Source organism: Octopus bimaculoides, chromosome 6, assembly GCF_046866305.1.
Source record: "Octopus bimaculoides isolate indiv1 chromosome 6, ASM4686630v1, whole genome shotgun sequence".
NCBI lineage: Eukaryota > Metazoa > Mollusca > Cephalopoda > Octopoda > Octopodidae > Octopus > Octopus bimaculoides.
In genome coordinates this window covers 42,029,202-42,051,942 of record NC_142933.1, presented here as the reverse complement: position 1 = coordinate 42,051,942, position 22,741 = coordinate 42,029,202, and the positions used below count along the sequence as shown (strand labels likewise).

Below are 22,741 nucleotides of genomic sequence, written 5' to 3'. Positions count from 1 at the left end.
GAACCCTGTTGTACTCTTTCACCACAACTTTCTCTTACTTCCTGTTTCTGTTGTGCCTGTAATTCAAAGGGTCAGCCTTGTCACGCTGAATATCCCCGAGAACTACGTTAAGGGTACACGTGTCTGTGGAGTGCTCAGCCACTTGCACGTTAATTTCACGAGCAGGCTGTTCCGTTGGTCGGATCAACTGGAACCCTCGACGTCGTAAGCGACGGAGTGCCAACAACTTCTATTAGAAAAGACAATGTCCGCACATTCTTTTCTCTCTTGAAGTCAATAGGAAAGAATTAGTCTGCCCATTTATGGGCATATTGTCCCGGAAATCCAAACAGTTAACTCCAGTTATTAGATTTGGAAAAAAATCTATCATGTGTATTTGTATTATGACGTGTACATCAATAGTGGTACAACTTTCGACAATTTAGTAAATTGTACAGTGGCTCGTGAGTCAGTAGCAAAAATATTCTTACAATTTAATAGCAAGGACAATCAACTGTTGTGTAACAATTTGGTTAGATAATTACTGCTAATGCAACACCTCTAGTGTAGTGATGCGTTACAGCTATATAGCTTTTTATTTATTATTGTGTAACAGGGAAAGTAATAGAAATTATTTAAGCAATAATAAGCAGGATTAGAAGATTTACAGTGTCTAATTCGGGGCTTCATTGTTCTGAGATGAAGTTTCGTTGGTGCTGCTGTACTCTTTCATCCTCACGATGATCTATAAATTTATACTCTTTATACTCATGAGAGAAGAGCTTTGACAATATTTAATTAACTCCTTAAGTCCTTTTTATTGTCTAAATTAAAATTCAGCAAGAGCCAAGGCTGGGCGGAGGTAAGAGTTCATGAATAACACTTCAATATAGAGAATTACCTCTGGTCAAATTGTGAAGCTGCTTGATAACAAAAGAGTTCGGTCCGTTTTCTTAAATTAAACAAATTCAAGATCTGATTTTCATGTTTTCTACTCAAACATTAGCGAGCCAAATGAAATGTCTTCAATCTGCATCCTCAATATATTTTATAAATAATTAGTTCACCTTTAAATTCAAAGTCTCGATGTTTTAGTGGAAGCTGACTACAGGAGTTGTTTTATTGACGTACTTCCTAAGAACATTAGCGATGTAACACAAAAGCTAATATTTACTCTATCGTGCTCGACAAACTTCGTTAACAAAGTTTGATTTTGCCAAGCTGCAAAGGCCTTTTCCTTGAAAGAGAAAACTGCATAACCAAATAACTTTATTCCACATTTTTAATTACTAGTATCGTTACTTAACTAATTAATGTCATATATTTGAAATGTTAGCACAATCAAACAATATTTGAGGAACCACACTTTTAATATTGATTTTTAAATATGGTACAACACCTCACATTTAAGAGTAAAATTGCTTTAATCATACCCTACAAGTCACGTATTTCCTTTAAACAATCCACAAGAATAAAAGGGATTTAAACACAGAACGTAAAGAAATGCAACTAAATACCAAAAGACATTGTAAAGATATTCATTCATTTCTTCTACATTGTCTTACTTTACACTTTTAATATTATGGAAGTATCAAAGGGGGCAAGCTGGCAGAATCGCTAGCAATGCCGGACAAAATGATTAGCGGCATTTCGTCCGCCTTTACGTTCTAAGTTAAAATTCCGCCGATGTTGACTTTGCCTTTCATCCTTTCGGGGTCGGTAAAATAAGTACTAATTGAGTACTGAGGTCGATGCAATCGACTATTCCCCTCCCTCAAAATTTCAGGCCTTGTGCCTATTGTACAAAGGATTCTTATGAAAGTATCGAAGGTGGTGAGCTGGCAATATCGTTAGCAACGCCGGGCAAAATGCTGAGCGGTATTTCGTCCGGCTCTACGTTCTGAGTTCAAATTCCGCCGAGGTCGACTTCGCTTTTCATCTTACCGATATCGATAAATTAAGTATCTGCTGAACACTGGGGTCGATGTAATCAACTAAACCCACTCATCTCCGCCCAAATTGCTGGCCTTGTGCCAAAATTTGAAACCGATATTATGAAGTATCGAGAAGTTTGTGAACTGTCGGAATCGTCAGTGTGTTGGACAGAATGCTTTACGCCCTAACTTAAGATCAATTGGCCCGTCATCCTTTCGAAGTCGGTAAGTAAGAACCAGTTGAGCACTGGGGTTAATGTAATCGACTAGCCCCATCCCCCAAAATTTCAGGCTTTTTGCCTAAGTATCGAAACTGGTTCACTGCCATTTACACAAATCAGTCTCTAAAACTCGTAAGCAACGCTTTCTTACTTAGTCATAGAGCCAGTTGTTCAAAGTCAAACGAAAAAGCAGCTCTAAGTTGATACAATTGCAACATGTTTTGTCAAACCCGGAGATGCAAAAAGCTAATTTGATCTAATCGAGATTTGAGCCCATAGTACTGAAATGAAACAATGTGTTTAATCAGGGGCACTTCTATCATAGCCACCGTTGCTGGTCAAACTTCGTTCATTAATAACTACTTATTTCCAACTACAATGTGCTGTTTTTATTGAAAAATGAAGGGGAATGCTGGAGTAAAAAAGAGAAAGAAAGAAAGGAAAACAAACAGACAGAAAAAGAAATAAAGAAAAACGAAAGCTAGAAAGTGGGATAATAATACAGCTTACTGGTGTTAGACATATTATTACCACAGAAACCACTTTACCAAGTGCACTATAGGATGTCTGCAGCCGAAATAGTTTCGTGATTCTAGTGATGCTCTGTTTTTTTTTTTACAGAAACCAATTAAATATCCAGATATTACAGGAGTCAATTTGTTAGCGTAGCTTAGTTAGAATGTGAATTCCACTCTAGTTTCACTCACTGGAAAATTATAGGAGTCAATTTGCTAGAGTAGCTTAATTAGTTAGAATGTGAATTCCCAACTCTAGTTTCACTCACTGGAAAGTTATGGACGAATAGCACTCCACGTGTTCATACATTCTATGTATATTAACTATTAAATGAGGTTAGGGGTATTCAAGTACCCATATATATCTAAGTTGCGATATCGCTATAAAGTAGTTGAGGAAGTCTCCCAATAAACCTCTGTAAGGGACGACCGTGCGAACTCAAAAAGGAGAAATGGTGACGAATGGAAAAACAGAGGACTCCTTTTATTTAAACGCGTCACTCGGTCGAACACACAATAATATATCAATTGATGATATACATATATGTTATGCGACGATAACATAGATGACCAGTAATGAAAGACCACAACCGTATAAGATGAATAACAGAGATATTTATTGTGGCATTAAAGATGTATGTTTGTGTGAGAGTGTGGATGCGACATATAAGAACATAATCAAAGACAGGCCGTCATACAAAGAAAAGTATGTATGTGAGTGATACATGTATGTGTATGTGTATTATTACAGCAGATAGAAAGAGAGTCAATAAGTAATGGCGATAGTAGTTTTGTATCTAGTGACGATAGGTAGTTTCACTACACCTCGTAACTGGATTTTGGTTACAAGTTCTAACTACTTCATAGTATTTACGTTATTAATTCTCTACTTCTCAAACAGTACATACATACATATATAATATATATATTAGTATATAGCATATATAAACACACACACACACATACACGCACGCACGCACGCGTGCACTCTCTCTCTCTCTCACACACACACACACAAGCTCACATATATATAACTGGCACACTCGCTTGCAACGACGAGGGTTCCAGTTGATCCGATCAACAGAACAGCCTGTTCCTGAGGTTAACGTGTGCAAGTGGCTGAGCACTCCACAGACATATATAAATATATGTATATATATATGTGTGTGTGTGTGTGTATGTAAATATATATATATATATATCTATAAACATATATATGTAAACGTACATATATACATATATATGTCTGTGTATGTATGTGTGTACATATAAGTATATATATGTAAATGTATAATTATATATATTATATTTATATGCATATACATGCATATACGCACGCGTATGCACACACACACACACACACACACACACACACACACACACACACTCATACACACACATATGGGCGCAGGCGTGGCTGTATACTAAGAAGTTTGCTTCCCAACTACATAGTTCCGGGTTCAATTGCACTGCGTGGCACCTTAAGCAAGTGTCTTCAACTATATCATCGGACCAACCAAAGCCTTGTGAGCAGATTTGGTAGACGGAAACTGAAAGAAGCCCGTCCTATATATATGTATATATCTGCATGTGTGTCTTTGTGTCTGTGTTTGTCCCCCATCTCCACTTGACAACCGGTGTTGGCGTGTTTACGTGCCCGTAACTTAGCAGTTCGGCCTAAGAAATCGATAGACTAAGTACTGGGCTTAAGAAATATTCCTGGGGTTGATTTCTTCGTCTAAAAGACCCTTCAAGGTGGTGCTCCAGCATGGCTGCAGTCAAATGAGTGAAACAAATAAAAGAATATACACACACATACACGCACACATGTGAGTTTGATTTGGAGTGTGAACATTTTACTTTAAGATGCAGTTGTAACATGATGTAGGGGTAGCCTTTATGTGATTGTGGTAATTATATGGTACTTAGGGGTGTTTCTTTAGTTCCTTCTGTTCTTTGTTGGATACAAATGCTGGCGGTTTTCTGGTTTATGGTTTAATTCTCTTATTCCCTTGTAACTGAACTTTATTGCTTTGATGTGTGTTGTTTTTGAAGTTATCTTTAGTTGTTATCAGTATGACTAGTTCAGTTGTGTAATTTAGCTACGATTTTATTTCTGTACTGCAGTATCTATACGTGTGATAAAGGGGTGTTGTTGAATTCTGACAACTGTAATTCTGTTTGTTGATGCCAACAGTTCCACTGAGCATTAAAAAAATTTTTGAAAGCATTTGTATTATATTCATTGCTGTATGATGCGTCTTTTGTTAAATTGATGGATTGCCAGTAAAGATTTCAGGGATTGTTTGTCATGTGGTTGCGATAGCTAAGTGTGTGTGGCAGGCAGAAAGGAATACCTGGAAAAGAAATGATGTAAATAGCTGGGGGATGTATTTGAATATAACAGTGAATTTAGTTGTGTCTTATTGCGTCTCCTCTTGTGTTATCTGTATTTTTGATGAACCAACGATGGTCTACAGGTTACGTGGTGTATATTGGCTAGTTTCTCGTTATTCTATATTATTATTGAAATACTTAAGGTTTTCATGTTGATTCTTGTTAGTACTGGTTATTGTTCGAGGTCATTGTTGGAGCTGGATTATCAGAAGATAATGACAGGAGTATATAATTTTCTGTGTTACATTTTGTTGTGATATAAGACATGTAAGTGAAATTTTTGATTTGTAAATATTAAAGCAGTACTTTACGTACAAACAATACATGTAAAATGTTGTTTTACACCCAGGTAAGTTCTGGCTGACAAAAGGCTTTCCAGACTTGACCACACCGTTTTGTCTGGCAGTTTCTCAGATTTCACTATTCAATAAATTCTAGTTATTTTTTTTTAAGATAGGAGAGTATGTAATAAGAAAAATGTAGCTGTTATTTCTGACTGGTCAAACGACTACATAGAGATCATCTCATTGTTTGGATGTGTGTATGCTTTGTGCTGGGATATTTCTGCTCCCTGTATCCAACTGTTTGCCTTCCTGTAGCGACAGTTTCAAGTCATGATAATGCCGTCGGCCTTAGGAAAACGAATTCAAGTCTGAATTATCCAGTATGTCCTTCTCTTACTAAGAAGTAGTGTGATGTTTGAGGGAGGTTTGGCTGTTAATCCTAGCGAGTCATGCGACTATGTCGTTGGTATCTTAGCATTGTCGAACAATTTTAAAACCAATTGTGATTTCATAACTCGCCAGTGATACTAACAGGATCTATTACAATTCTTTAAAATACAACAAGAAAAGAGATCATTTTTCATTTGGTGTTGTCGTTACTGCTTGTTATGCTTTGTCTTATTTAACAGATTTATAACTTTGTGAAAGCTGACAGAAAGAAGCACTTAACTGAAATGTTTAACCGTTTTCATTATTGTTGCCCACAGATCAATAAAATGTGTTATACATCTGTCAAATGCTAAAATCGATTTAATCGACTACTCTTCAAAAAGAAAGTGTTGTGTCCTTGTAACTATTTAGAAATAAGCTTTCTAAAATTTAGCACAGTTTGTGGTTGTCTTAATATAAAAGTTAGCTGGGTATTTTTTTAAATAATCCTTAGGAATATTCTGTTTTTACTTTGAGCACTCCGGGTAGTGATGAAGTTCTTTCTCTATCTGGTGTTTTAGGTGTATTCTGTTTAGAAGAGTAGGACAGCTTTGCTAGTGACCTCACATTACTCTTTAATTGCTATAGCTTAAATAAGTAGTAATTTGCTCAAAGCAAAACAGATGGGAAACTTTAAAAGAGAAGGCTAGCAGATAACTCGACCCAATAAATTGGTGTTATTTGCGAGCATGTAATTGTATGTAGGGTGTGAGCACGCGGACGCGTGCGTGTGGACGTGCGTGCAATGTGTCAGGTAATTGCGTGTGTATGTGTATATGATATGTGCAAAGCGTAGGGTGTGTATGAGTACGCGTGTTTGTATATATATCTGTACTTTTTTCATGAAGAACAAAAAGAAAACATTTTAGCAAAGTTACAAATAGCTAAGATATATTCTAACCCCTCGCTCTCTTTCTTTCTTCCCCTTTCTCGCCTTCGCTTTTTTTCTTTTTCTGAAAACAAGAAATAGAAAATCGTATGTACTTTAAAATGTATTTTCAAACTACTTAATATATTAATGCCATGAGTGATTGAGAGATGGGAAACTGTTTTCTTGATTAGCACCCTTAAGAAAATTGGATACCAAAAGAATCAAAGAACTCGATTACTTTTCCAGAAGAAATTTGAGGGATCTTTTTTAAAACGGGGGCCACATTTTTCATTAATGTTTTACGTAGTGTTTTTGGTACCGAAAGACTTTCAAACTTCGTATACTTATCTATTTTGTGTTATAGAACAGAAAAATATTTTTGGATTCGAATTTATTTCATGTAAAAAATTGTCTTATTTCGATAATTTCAACCAATCACTGACGTCCATTCAGCCGATATACATTAAGTGCCGACTACATAAACAAACGATTCTTCGTTTTATTTGCTTTTTTCATTTTAAATTTGCTTTAACCCTAACCCTAACCCTAGGGTTAGGGTTAGGGTTAGGGTTAATTGTTTCAGAATCGTTTGTTTATGTAGTCGGCACTTAATGTATATCGGCTGAATAGACGTCAGTGATTGGTTGAAATTACAGAAATACAACAACTTTAACATGGAATAATTTATGGATTTCTTTTTTTTTAAAGAAGACTAAGAGAAAAAGATGTTTTATATGACACATTCTACCAGTGTTCCAAGTTTCAAAGTGTTTCGTTAATGAAAAATGTGGCCCCCGTTTTAAAAAAGATCCAATTTGAGCTAAACAAATACGTTCTGGTTCAAAACTTGATGTATTAACACACAAATTGTTACGGACTGTTTTAGAATAATCAGTCGCATGTAGATTTATTTGTTGATCTTGATAGCTAAACCGTTATTCCGGTTAGAAAGTTCCTAAAACGAATGGCCATTCTTTGATTTGTTCCCCCAAAATATTCTTTAAGTATTATTTTTGTCTTTCTGAAGTTGGCTGTGACAATTTTCTTGAACTGTTTGTGATGAGTTTAATGTGCAATATAATTCTGGACAAGCTCTCACACAGAGGTTCAAAAAAAAAATCACGGTAGATATCCATTTAAAATGCTGAGTCTGGTGCGAGTGCAAATAGTGGAATGGTTATTTGCTAAATTCTCTTGACTCATAATAGAAGTTCTGCTCACTCCTGCAAATTAAGGAAACATTGAATGATCATACAGTGCTCCTGTTGCTTACTATACAATAATATGTATTTACTACATGGTACCTATTTGCAGGCGCATTGGACTGGAAAAAATGCAATGAATTGGACAAGAGAATTGCACACATTGTGCAGATAATAGGACATGAACTCGTAGATGATTGAGTCAGTGGTGAAACGTTAGAATAGGAAGAAACAAGCGATGGACTGCGTTGGCAAATAACAGAGTAAAAACTTCACAAACTGGGATAAAATATATTGCTGTAGAAACGAAGTCTCAAATTTCAGGAAGACCACATCAATGGAGAAAGAAAGAGAGAGGGAGAGAGAGAGAGAGAGAGAGAGAGAGAGAGAGAGAGAGAGAGAGAGAGAAAGAAAGAAAGAAAGAAAGAAAGAAAGAAAGAAAGAGAGAGATGTTTTGCTGACGGAGGTGGACAAATAGTAGTAGTAAAATTATGAAGAAAGTTAAGTGAAAATGAGGAGAGGTGTGACAAGGGGAGATTACTGCTAGAAGGAGAGTAACAGTTAAAATGAGTAGTAAATTCTTTTCTATTCTAGGCCCAAGGCCCGAATGTTTTTGGGAGGGGGTTAGTTGATTAGATCGACCTCAGTACGCAACTGGTACTTAATTTATCGACCCCCGAAAGAATGAAAAGTAAAGTCGACCTCGACGGAATTTGAACTCAGAACGTAAAGACAGACGAAATACCGCTAAGCATTTTGCCCGGCGCGCTAAGTAGTAAAATGAGTAGTAAATTGACAAATTTACTACTGGTATTTAACCCCTTAGCAATTAGACCGGTTATATCAGGTATAAATAATTTACTTGTTTTGTGATCAAACTGGTCAGATCTGGCATCTCATACCTGCCCAGAAATGTCATTCTAAAAATAAACAATCACATCAGTGAAATCTATAGCAGAAACTAATATCATTTAATATGGAATCCTTAACAGAGAATGACTTTTTTTTACTTTTAATACAAAAAAAATTCTTGATTTTTAAGACATAAAAAGAAAACTGTTCAATAAAATGTGGATAAATTTTAATAATCTTTTCGTTCTAATGCTTTGTTACCTCCTTATCGTAAAGCATATTCAAGTATTTGTTGAAGAGTTATGTTAACACGTTGAATAATGAGCAGCCAGAAAATTATCTTTTACCATGTTCTATTTATAACAACGAACATTTTTTAAATATGCACTATATACAATTGATAAATGCAATTTATGTACGAAACAAAATAATTGCTACAGAATAAGAGCTGAAAAAGCTGAAAAGTTTCTTATATATCAGAGTATAATTATTAGGGCAGGTACAATTTCCAAGCGAAGATGAAAATTATCTTTTCAAATGAGAGACTGAAAACACAACTTTGAGCTACTGTAAAAGATATCCCTGTGAAAAGCTGAATCTCAGAGTTTTCAGTGCGTCTGGATGACGTTTCAGATGTTGTAGTATATTATGGAGTGAAAAAGTCAGGAGTAAAATCACCTCTCCAGAAACTCAGACGCCATCGAGAGACGTATAACATCCGGAGGAAGAAAAGGGATCTAAAAAAAAAAACCAGATTAAAGCTGCTTCGGCATTTGAGAAACAAGAATTAGAAAAGCTTTGGAGAGACCTCAAAGCGAGACATAGTACACTCAACAAAGCGAGACATAGTACATTCAGCAAAGCGAGACAGTACACTCAGTAAAGCGAGACATAGTACACTCAGCAAAGCGAGACATAATACACTCAGCAAAGCAGAGACAACAAGGAAGAAAAAAGGATACGAGATTCTTTCTTCAGGAACTTCTTCCAATTCGCCAGGAAACTATTCGAGCAGCCAAAGTTTGGGACAATCACATCAGAGAAAGAAGCTCTTGAGCAACATCATAGGGAAACATTCAGACTCACAGAATGAGACATCACTTGCAATCTAATGTCTGTCTGCCAGGATAATTGTTCGATGACAGACCACCAACACTGGGGGAAGTAAGGAAAGTAGTTAAGAAAACCAGGGTCAAACGGAATACCCTACCTGTTGTACAAGTAATGTTCCAGTGTTCTTGAGTGGTTTCACAGACTGATAAGGTTAGCATTGAAGATCAGCGACCATTGGATGAGAGCCGAAGGAGTATACATCAGCTAACTCGGACCAATATCACTTCTGAACGTTGAAAGAAAAATCTTCTGTTATGACGGCAAGGCTAACGAAATATCTCACAGAGAATAAGTACTTGATGTGTCAGTTCAGAAGGGAAGCATCCCTGGAGTGTCGGATTGTGTAGAACATACCTTAATTATTTGCGAGGCAATCCAAAGATCTAGAACAGAAAAAAAGAGGCATTGATGTGGTCTGGTACGATCTGGCGAATGCCTACGGTTCGGTTCCACACAAGATGATTCACCTACGAGCTCTTGAGACATATCATGTTCCAAAGAACATCCAAGAAATGTTGAAGAAGTTTTTTTCGTGGTTTCTTTATGCGATTCTCCACCAAAGAGTAGAGAACCGTCCGAATCTATGTGGAAGTAGGCATAGAAATGAGCTGTGAAATCTCCCCTTTACTGTTTGTGTTGGCAATGGCAATCATCCTGAATGCAACTGTGGGATAGTCAGCTTCAAGAGAACTTGGAGACGGATTTCAGATGCCATCTCTAAAAGTCTTCATGGACGACACTACAGTCCTTTCCGTAAAGGAAGATGAAACACGCAAAATACTGAAACAGTCGGACGAGGTAGTTGCGTCATCGAGAATGAGGGACAAACCAAAAAAGTACCGGAGCCTCTCTCTGTGCGGAAACAGAAATTAGAAGAAACAGTTGTATTCACATTAGCCAGCCAGAATAACCCAACAGTAGCAGAGGAACCAGTCAAAAGCCTTGGACGATGGTACGACGACACCTTGAAAGATACAAAAAGGAGAATCGAATCCAAGCAATTGATAGGAAAAAGTTGGTAGGTCATAGACCAGTGTTGCCGCTCTGGCAAATACAAAGTTTGGTGTTTTCAGTTCATGTCATTCTCAAAACTTCTCTGGCTTCTGCTGATTTACAATATCAGTACTAGCATAGTGAGGGATGTGGAGACCGAAATCAACAAGTACGCAAAGAAGTGGCTTGATGTCCCCCCACATCTTACTGATGTTGTACTCTACTGTTGCTATGTCAAGCTGAAGCTATCTCTCAAGTCCATCATTTAGGAATACAAAGCCAGGAAATCAAGGCTATTAACCGAGCTTGAAGACTCGAAAATAAGGTCGAGAGGCCAGTCCAGCCCAAGCTGAAAACAGGAAGGAAATGGAGAGTCCAGAAAGCAGTGGATGCAACAAAGGAAAGCCGTACCATCAGAGAAATAATGGGACACACCCAGGCCATTAGGCAGACTTGGCATACCAAAAACTGGAATGGTGGTTAGAGACGAGGGGAAAGATAAGGAGAGATATGATTTTACAGGAGGTGAAAAAGGAATAGGATGCGATAATAATCCGGGAGGCAGCACAATAAAGCAAATTGGGCCGGTGGACGTTGTAGGAAGGTGCATTTCAGAAGTGTTTCAACAGTAACGACTTTTGACACATGGCACCTTTTAGAATAAGTTTTATTTTTAGATCTTTTTATTATCTCCTGCCTTCAAATATGAACCTAGTGAAGTGGGGTAAATCAAATTATCCTGAGTGGCCCACTCTGCCGGAGTATGCAGACAATGGGTCGTGTTCCGAGCTCCTGCAGAGTAGCATTAGCCTAAGGAAGATACACGTGGAGGTACAATCAAGTGCTTAAGGAGATCGTACAAGCAAAATGCATCAAATAATTGTCAAGAACAGCTATGACATGCAGGGCACGGGAATGGAGTCTTCTGCTGTTCAGCTCTCTTGAGCATTTTTTGCCACTACTATACTATACCACACACACACACACACACACACACACACACACACACACACACACACACACACACACACACACACACACACACACACACACACTCGTCAACGATTTTGTCTTTAGAACTTATGCATTCAGGTTCAAGTCTCGAGGAAAGCTATCTGCCATAGATTCTTCAAACATCACCAGAAAAATAAATTCAAAATTCGTAAAAATTTTATCCAGTCTTATAGCTGCTCTCATATGTTATCTTATCATATTCATTTTAATTTACCGAAAACATTTTTTATTTATTTATTTTTGTTTGTTTATTTTCAGACTGGTTCAAGGCTTGTCAGGCTCTGGAAATTCTAGGACTAATTGCTCTGTTACTTGCTTTCATCATTCTGTTTTTGTACATGTTTGTGGAAACCTGCCGAGGACGCAATGCACTCCTGGCTATCATGATTTGTACATTTGCTGGAGGTAAGATAATAATTTGACTAATTCTGTTATTTACCAACCATTTATCCACTTCATAGACAGACCGAATATGTTGAATCTATTTTTAATATGATTTCAATATTATTTTTGAAGTGGCTCCAATATTAAGATTCGCCACACTGTTTTCTATCGGTTATAAACTACGAGATAATTTTTTTGTGAGGGATTACTAAATATTGCTATGCATAACAGCTCGTGAAATGATTTGCTTTCCATTGGATTTTCTCATTTGCCCACAGGAACACAAACTTATGAGACCAATACACAGATTATCAATTTTTGTTATCAAATGAAGAAAATTCCTCACTGCTAGTTAGTCGACCATCATACTAAAGAGATTGTAGCAAATATCATATATATACTTATCAACTGACGATATTAACAGTTTTTTCTAAAATCAGATTATTCATTAATTCCCAATTATTTGGGCGAAAAAGCTTGTTTCAAACACAATTGTATCTCAGCTTACAATGAATTATAGGGATTGATGGTGCCCTAAACGTTTGATAAACTTTGGAACGTTTCTCCCAGTATAGTAGCCGTATCGGTTTCCAGATTTGCCATTAAAATATAAATTATTCATTGACAAAAATATATACAAAATGTCAATCATTTATACTTTTGATAAATTAGCTTTTCTCCCTATACTGCACATTAGGTGATATCAATATCCACTAAAACGTTTCAAAATGTTCTTCAAAGCTAAATATCGATGTTACCAAGTCAGTTAAGCTTCCGATTACGAGGTGGTATCAAAAAAATATCTGGACTAGTTATGTTTAATAAAAAAATTACTTATTTACCTAAGTTTTAACATTGCCTGCTTCGAAATAGTCACCTTGTGCAGCAATACACTAGTCCCAGCGTTCCTGCCATTTTTGCAATCCGGCCTGGAAGTCGTTTTCCGTAAGCGAGTCGAAGACCTCTGCGATTCGCTCTGGATCTTGACAACGGTGTTAAACGGTGACCTTTGACCTGCATTTTTCATCTTGGGGAAGAGACGGAAGTTTGCAGGTACTAAATCTGGCGAATAAGGCTGGTGTGGAAGCAATGCCATGCTGTTTTTGGCGAGAAACTCACGAGTGAGGAGAGCTCGGTGACAGAGTGCATTGTCGTCGTGAAGAATTCAATTGTTCGCCCTCCACAGATCCAGTTGCATTCAACGAATGTTCTTCCTCAAACGATTTAAAACATCGCAGTAGAACTCTCGATTGACAGTCTGGCTCGGGGGGTCGAATTCTCGATGCACAATACCACATTTCCGGGAGTGACGCACGAGGTAGGTCTTCCAGATCGCTCATCATCTTCCAGGGACGTTCTTCTGCTTTTGAAGCGCCCGTACCACTCGGAACATTGCGTACAACCCATTACATCGTCGCCGTAGGCTTGCCGAAGCATGCTTAATATCTCTGTAGTAGACTTTTCATGTTTAACACAAAATTTCATGTTGGTTCTTTGTTCCAACTTCCTGTCCATGACAAAATTACAGACTACAGCATACACGTGACCACAAAAGCAAATTTCACAACTTGCGAAGTAAACACATAAGGCACTGCTAACTCTCACTGCGCACACAACCGTGTGTTGCTATCTGTTGGCGTGCTACAGAACTAGTCCGGGAAATTTTTGATACCACCTAGTATAAAACACATGCTTTGATATCATTTATTCACAACTGTAGTAAGCTTTTAAGTAAGAGGTTGACATATATCCAATGAATTTACTAGCTGAATTCTTCAAAGGAAAAATCTCATTGCCAGTATGAGACGAAGCTCCTCAGCCAAGTTGGGTTTCTGAGGAGATAAGCTATGGTCTCGATTTTTAATTTAAAAAAATAGATAGACATATGTAAACAAACAATGTTTAGTTTCAATGCGAAACAATAATGGGTTGCTCAATGTTCTCTAAAAAAAAAAAAAAATCCTTGATGCACACTTAGCGTATTATAACGAATCTATAAATAAATTCCATCAAAGACTTCTGGTGAAAGTTTTAGCAACAAGACAAAATATTTAACCAACGCAGCTTAATAAACATGTTGCCTCTTCTACTGAACCTAGAAAACGGTAAATACCTTTCTCATTTACAAAACAAGAATCTAATTGAAATCATCATTATCGGCAGTAGCAAAAATTATAGACACTATGTAGAGAGTCCCTCCCTCCCCCTCTCTCTCTCTCTCTCTCTCTCTCTCTCTCTCTCTCTCTGTATATATATAAGTATATTTGTATATGTTTGTGTATTTATGTAATGTTCTTTCTAATTTCTCTCTCTGACATTATGTAGAGAGTCCCTTCCTCCCCACCTCTCTCTCTCTCTGTATATACATATAAGTATATTTGTATATGTTTGTGTATTTATGTTATGTTCTTTCTAATTTCAGTTGCATTTATTATCATCGGTGTAATCATATTTAATACGAAGAAAGGCAGCAGCTTGTACGAAATCGGTTGGTCCATGGGATTAGCCATAGCGGGAGCAGTCTTCGCTTTTATTGCTGGAGTGATGGTTGTCCTGGGCTATCTTGGCAAGTAAGCCCTACGATCTCATTTGGAGGGATGTTGCAGATCACTGAAACGCCATTTAATTCCGACTTCACATCTGAACGTTGACAGTAACATGTGAGCTAAGAAAAAAAAAAACAAAAACAAAAAACAAAACAAAGCAAAAAAAAAAAAAAAAGGTTTCATTTTTCTCGCTGCTAGTTTCCCTTCTCACTCTGTTTTCTTCTTTCAATCTTCGTGCTAATAACAAAAATAATGATTTCTTGTTTGCACTGAGACAGCAGATCGAGAAGAAAAAAAAAACCCGGCTCATTATTCAGTGGTTTAAATAATTTCTTTCTGTTTTGTTTTATATTTACTTTATTTTCTGTTGACTTTTTTAATTTGTAACTTCATTTGTGTTTTGAAAAAGTTATATTCTCAAATATATATATATATATATATATATATATATTCTCAATATATATATATATATATATATATATATATATATATATATATATATATATATATATATATATATATATATATATATACACACATATATATACACACACATATATATATATATATATATATATATATATATATATATACTTTATTAATTATAATTTCTTTAATTTTGTTATCTTGGTTTCTAAATAAAAGCAGCGACCTCCATTGAAACGTTCACCGACATTTATATCAAACGTCTTAGTTTTGTCTTTTTCTCTCTCTTCCTTATCATTGTCATAATCATCATGATCATGATCATTATCATTATTAATATTATTATTATCATTATCATTATCATTATTATTACATCGTCATTATTGTAAGTGGGGGCGGGGTGATTGTGCAGTTATTAATTACTTTCGGTGATCCAAGATAATAAAATATTTACTAACAATTTTACATTTTGCTAAACTATGTATCATTAGATAGTTTAGTTATAACCGAAGAATTTGAAATCAGGGTGGTTAAACTTATTTTATCTCGGTGAAAGTGACATGGTTCCCCAATGTGATTAAACTCCAGTTTATCTAAGTAAAATCGGGGTGGTTAAATTCAGTTCATCTCAGTTAGATCGGGGTGGTTATATTCAGTTTATCTCAATGAAATCAGGGTGGCTAAATCCAGTTTATCTTAGTGAAATCGGAGTGATTAAATTCAGTATATATCAGTGGAAACGGCGCTGTTAAATTCCGTATACCTCAGTGAAGTCGAAATGGTTAAACCATTAATCGTAATGGAATCCAAGAGTTAATTGTCCAAATCACAAATAATAATTCAACTAATGTACATGTGGGTAAGAAATTGTCATCTCTGGTTTCTGTCGCAGTTTACTTTCATATTTTAAGAAAATTTACACTTTGTGGGGACCTATCACTTGACCACCAGTGCATAAGTAATAAATAAATGATACGTGGTTTCATAAAAAAAAAACTTTCGATTAATTAGTGAAGATGCAGACATGGGTGTGTAGTTTAAAGGTTCATTTCGAAACCACGTGTTCCTGCATTCGATCTCATTGTGCAGTATCTTTGGTAGTAGTTTATTATTATTATTATTATTATTATTATTATTATTATTATTATTATTATTATTATTATTATTATTATTCCTTCGTAACATAGTGTAGGTAAAAATGCACTGGAGTCTTTAGTCATCTGTCAAGTCACAACAAGGACCGCAGACAGACAATACTTTCCTTAAGATGTGCACTGTACCCAATAAGGCTACTTTTTGCAAGACATCAATCCTGCATGGGATTTCCAGTTGCCTTAAGAAGTCTTGAAGTTTCAGTGGGATTGAACCCAACGCTCCACTCACCACTGGAATCACGTTTACATTACCTTCTCGCATTTCATACAGTCTTGTCATTTCCACTTTCAGTTCGGAGTACTTGGTGATTTTTTCAACCTCTTTATTCACAACATTCATGTCAGGCTACATCAATGATCTGACAGCATTTGTCTCTCATTATTATCATCATCATCATCATCATCATCATTATTATTATTATTATTATTATGACCATCATACTGTAAAGTCATAGAAATTTGGAGCTCCGTAAGTTGAAATAGTGTTTGTAATCTTTTCGGCTTTCTAAGGCCCCGTGTTTTCATTTTATTGTTACCATTGCATCTCTGAGATTGTTTGGACTGCGCAGATAGTTTTTTTCTTTTGTGTGTGTGTAGAAACACCCCGTTTTGTAGGGGATGCGCATCAATATTTCTGGATCTTAACAACTTCCGAAAAAAATAATATTTTGCTGTTTTCATTTTTCAATTAAAGGATGGATAATTAAGAAGCCATCATAATGTTCGACAAAGGAACGCTTTCCTCGTCGGCAAAAAAATGAGAACAAGAGTATCGAATGACCTAAACTTAATGACGTCACCGAGGTGAATAATGTTTCGCCTATAAGCAACGTCAAAACTTTCGGTGTCGACAACTACAAAAACAACAACAGCAACAGCAGAAACAGTGACGACAACAACAATAACAACAGCAACAACAATACGAAAGAAATGAAACATAAAAACGCGAATATCGTCTCCACTTCTGTTGCGTTTGCGGCGAGAAATATGGAAAATTTCCGCATAGATGAAGAAGATTTTAAAATGGCAAGAAAAATTGTGAAAAGGAATGGGAGAAGGGTAGCTCTAAACCCTCCATCCGACGGGACAGAGCATCTTAAGATGCACGGTCACGTACCGCTGCATCGGAGTTAAATAACGTCGGGTGGAAGATACTTCTGAGAGCGAGATACAAAAATGCCTCGGGTAGCGTGTAGGAACAAAAGATCCACATCACCCGAGGAAAGAAGTCTGGAATTATTAGGGTGAAATTTGGGAGGGAAGAAGAAGCCAGGTGTAATTCTGCGACCACATTGAGGAATGACAACTTCTTAATCCCTAGCTATCGCGGCCAACGTCTTACCAAGATTAGGGTGTTGAATGTGCCGCCAGAAGTATCTATCACCTGGTTAGTGGCGGCCGTCCTAGCAGGTCTAGAAGAAGACGAGGTAAGAATATTAGAGGTCAAGAAAATACCGAGGCAAAACTGGTCTGGTACAGGTATGGAACTGACTTTACAATCTAAGCAGGACCACATCGACCAACTGCACGACCTAATCGTCAGACGTTTATAAAACTATGAGAGAAAAATTCCCATGTAGTGTGGGGATTTTTTTTTTAAATCAGTTGAGAAAAGGCTGTTAGAAGAGCCTTTTAAAAAAATTTCGCCAGTAGTGAGGCCCGGAACTTCCGGGCTTCTCAAAAATAAAGGTGAGTAACCTTCTCTTTTTCTTTCTCCGACTAGCATGATTGTGCTGAGAATGGGGTGTGTAAATGTGCGAGGCCTGGGATCAGCTTGGAAGCAAGGTCACTTGCTCAATAATCTCGGGTTGCTTCATTAAGATATCGCTGCCATTAGTGAAACAAGGATCTCCGGAAAACACGATCTAGCATCTACCTTTGAGGACTACGAGGTATTCTCATCTTGTAGTCTATCGGGAGCAGGTTGCGGAGTAGCAGTGCTGCTCTGGAAATCCTTAGACCTCCAAGTACGGGCTATCTTCCTGGGCCTGGACGGTAGGGTGATGGTCCTGGACGTGAATGTAGCGAAGGTGGCGCCTTTAGACTGGTGGTGGTTTATGCTTCAACAGGGGCTGGAAGGCCATATTTCTTCAGGTGTCTAGAAATGTTCTTGGGAACGTCTCGTTTAGTACTAGTGGGGGACTGGAATAGTATTTTGGACGCACGGAAGGACTGTGTAGGTTTAGTACGTAGCAGAAGTGGGTGTAAAAGCCTCGAAAACCTGCTCAGGACCTTCCAGCTTTCTGACAGGTACCGACTGGATTTTTCTGGTGTGCCAGTGTGGACGTGAGGCAACCACAGCAGGTCATCCAGATCGCATTTAGAAAGAGCATTTGTTAGGTCAGAGGCTAGGGATAGCATGGGTTGTCCACAATTTCAATTGGTCGGCTATACAAATCATAAATTTGTTATATGCTCAGTCGATATAGCTTGGACCCGTAGATAGGTACCCGATTACTGGAAGCTGAATGCGTCCTTATCGGCTCGCAAAGTCTACAGGGATCGGATTACCGAACTAGTTAAGCGACAGTTGACGGGGGTTCTCGTCAACAACCGCTCTGGAGAGAGCGATTAGAATAGAATCAACAGCATTTAGCAAAGATTTAGCAATAGAAAGAAATAGATTAGAAGGAGAACTAGTTAACTAACTAGAAGAAGCTATTAGTAAAGACATTGCGACCGACGTGTTAGCAGCGAGAATGGCCCTGGACCATTTCTTTGAGGCGAAAAATGAAGGGTGCGTTTTCAGAGCTAAGACCTGTGCGCTAAAATACGAAGCCGTCCGATGTGCCCGAACGGTAGAGACCCAACGTGGAAACAAAACCACGATCAAGTCTTTCACGGATCAAGACAGACGCGTGCTACTCGCTTCTGAGCAGATGTGTGCGGCTTTCCAGCAGCACTTTGCGCAGCTGTTTGAGGAGGGTGATGGGGCGGTGACGGTAACAGACTTTACTTCGTACCTAGACGGCCTACCAGATTCTGCGAAAAGCCGATTACAGCCACTGAAATACGGGAGGTGATGAGCGATTGCACAGGTCGCAAATCGTGCGGTTTGGATGGTCTGCCCTACGAAGTCTGCTTTCATGCCAGATTTGTTTGGCAGCCTCTTGGCATACGTCTACAGTAACTGGCAGCAGAACAGGAGAATTCCCAGTATTGTTAGCCTGGGTGTAGTAACACTTTTGAGAAAGGACGCCGGCAATGGGGACGTGCTAGGGAATTTTCGGCCCATAACTTTGCTAAAGATAGAGTTTAAGATTTTGGCCAAGGTGTTAGCGAAAAAGTTGGTGCTTGTCGCTGGTAGTCTGGTCGGGGAGGCACAAACGTGCGCAATGCCGAACAGGTCTATCCACGACAACCTCCACCTTATGGGATATATTGTAGAGAGGGCTGGAACTAAAGTTGGCTTCGGTGGGGCCCTGATCAATTTAGATCAGTCGAAAACTTTTGATAGGGTTGACCATCGCTACTTGGAAGCCGTCCTTAAAGCAACCGGTTTCGGACCCGTTTTTAGAGGCTGGATTGCTATAATGCACAGCGGTACCTGCTTGGTGATCAAAATAAATGGAACCGTTTAGCATCGCACGTTCGGTCCGTCATGGCTGCCTGCTGTCACCTCTTCTGTATGTACTGCCTCTCGAGCTACGGCTGCTGAAGTTGGAACAGTTAAGAGGCCTCGCTTTCAAAATTGGACTCGGGAGGGCAGTGTCGGCGTACAAGGATGACGTCACCGTCATGGTGTCGGAAGCCTTCGAAGTGGAGACGGTCAGCTTCGTTGTAAAGGAATATGGGTCAGTTGCAGAGGCCAAAATCAACGCCGAGAAGTCTGTGGGATTGTAACTGGGCACCTAGAGAGGCAGATCGATGCCTTCGGACGCTGGACTGATGAACCAGTTAAACCGCTCGGAGTATGATTTGGTCCCGACCTCCAGATGGATAAGAACTGGGAAGGAGTGATGAACAGAGTGGCCTATCTTACCCAGAAATGGGCTGAGAGAAAGTTGTCCTTGAAAAGTCGGGCAGAGGTGGTGAATGCCTACATCGCCTCTGTCATTATTTATCGTCTGACCGTTGCCCCAATTACTACTTGATTAGATTGGAGTGTATCTTATTTATTTTCTTGGGGAAGGGACTCGTTCCAATGGTTCGGCGGTCGGTTTGCTGCCAACTACCTCTGCGTGGCGGCTTAGGCATGCCATGGCTTTTGATGCGCAGACACTCACTCAGGTTGCGTCACCTGCAACGATTTCTAGATGATGAACGCGTGTGGGCTCCGTTTGTGGGACACGCCTTTCCGCAGCTCGTCTCCTTGACGAAGCTGCAGTACTGAGTAAAGGATAGACCAAGACTGGGCGCCTAGCACTTAGAATGTCGTCAGGCGCTCACTGTCCTCTACCAGTTGGGCAATAAGATTGGTGGCTGTTCCACTTTAGCTATATATAAAGGATTAGTAGCGGGGAAGTGAGACGACGTCTTCAGGAGACCCTAAGCGTCGACGAATACGAACTGGCAAGTCTGTGCTGGAGGACTTTCCGGCCGGGGACTATTGAGGATAATTTCCCGATGTCTTTGACTTGGCAATGCTACTGGGGGACGCTACCGGTTCGAGATGAACTCTACAGACACAGATATGCTGTCAGACGGGCTTGTCCGAGGTGCTCTCAGAGCGACGAAACTGTTCTGCATGCACTCGTTCAGTGTCCGGGAATTGCTGACTTGTGGGATTATGTCGAACACCTGCTGTTGCGTATGGGACGGATTCGTCTGTCGGCCGAGTCCATAATGATGATTGTCCCGGTGTCCTCCTTTAATCGAGCAGCCAAGGCAGTTTTCCTTTGTCTGGTGGCTGTGGCGAAAGAAGTTGTCTGGTGGACAAGGCTAAAAGGAACGAGGACAGAAACATTGCTTTTTGGTGAAGCCCTCATCGACTTTTTCAAGTTGCACTTGAAAAGAAAATTAAGGGTAGAGAGGGAGGTGCTGTCCTCGAGTGAATTTATGAAAAGGTGGGTGAAAGTTGAGAAAATGGCATGAGTGGATAGTACCACTCTCAGTCGGAAGAAAGATGTTAGAGAGGACACTCGCCTCTGGTATTGAGGGTGATCTTTGATGGCGGGGTTCGTCGATTATCTCCAGAGGTCCTCCTGTATCAGAAGGACCCCATTTCTATCACTCTTTCCCCTCTACTTCCAGTGCCGTATACTGTGTATACATCCCTTCTACTAGTGTATACAGTGTATACTGTTTTTTTTTTCATGCTATCATATGTAAACCCCAATACTTCATGTCTCTCTTTGTATTGTCCCTCTCACCCTTCGCCCTTGTGGCAAATAAAAGAAATCATTGTTATTATAATTATTATTATTATTATTATTATTATTATTATTATTATTATTATTATTGTAGTCTTTGGATGATCAGGTTTACTATTGTCTTGTGAAGGGAATTTAGTAGACAAAAAGTATATTCATATATAATGAGTGTGTGTATACATTTGTTTATATACTTGCGTGTTTACATGAGAATGTGGATGTGTGTGTGTGTGTGTGTATATATATATATATATATATATATATATGGAGAGAGAGAGAGAGAGAGAGAAAGAAAGAAAGAAAGAAAGAAAGAAAGAAAGAAAAAGATAGAAAGATAAAGAGAGATCAGGTAATCGACCAGACTATCAGATGTTGTTATGCAGCGCTGGTCACAATGCGCTTTGCATTAGACTTCGATTGAACTGGCTAGGCGAGTAGGCCTATATATATATATATATATATATATATATATATATATATATATATATATATATATATATATATATATATGTATATATATATGTATGTATATATATATGTATGTATATATATATGTATGTATATATATATGTATGTATATATATATGTATGTATATATATATGTATGTATATATATATGTATGTATATATATATGTATGTATATATATATGTATGTATATATATATGTATGTATATATATATGTATGTATATATATATGTATGTATATATATATGTATGTATATATATATGTATGTATGTATATATATATGTATGTATATATATATATGTATGTATATATATATATGTATGTATATATATATGTATGTATATATATATATGTATGTATATATATATATATATATATATATATATATATATATATATATATATATATATATATATAGGAAAATGAAAAAAAGCCAGAATGCTAAACTGGAAGCATATTTTAATAAAGATTTCTTCTAACCGGTTTTCATTGCGAAAAGCAAATTATCAAGAAGAAGGAGAATGAAAATGTTTTTTTACAAAGAAGTACAAAATGAAGAAAATAATATATAAAACAATAATATATAAAAAAATAAATATACCCATACATTATATTGTCTTTGAGCTTTTGAAGTTCAATAGTAGTTC

General features: G+C 37.8%; 1 protein-coding gene across 1 annotated transcript in view; it reads left to right on the top strand.

Annotated features, from left to right (window-relative positions):
- The window catches only part of LOC106869694 (uncharacterized), a 51,218-nt gene extending 36,331 nt beyond the window's left edge, over nucleotides 1-14,887 (top strand). The window contains exons 2-3 of the mRNA XM_014915533.3: nucleotides 12,063-12,209; nucleotides 14,611-14,887. Coding sequence (XP_014771019.1) covers nucleotides 12,063-12,209; nucleotides 14,611-14,762 — 299 coding nt within the window. The 3' untranslated portion in view covers nucleotides 14,763-14,887. The remainder of the gene's footprint in view (nucleotides 1-12,062; nucleotides 12,210-14,610) is intronic.
- The last annotated feature ends 7,854 nt before the right edge of the window (nucleotides 14,888-22,741 follow it).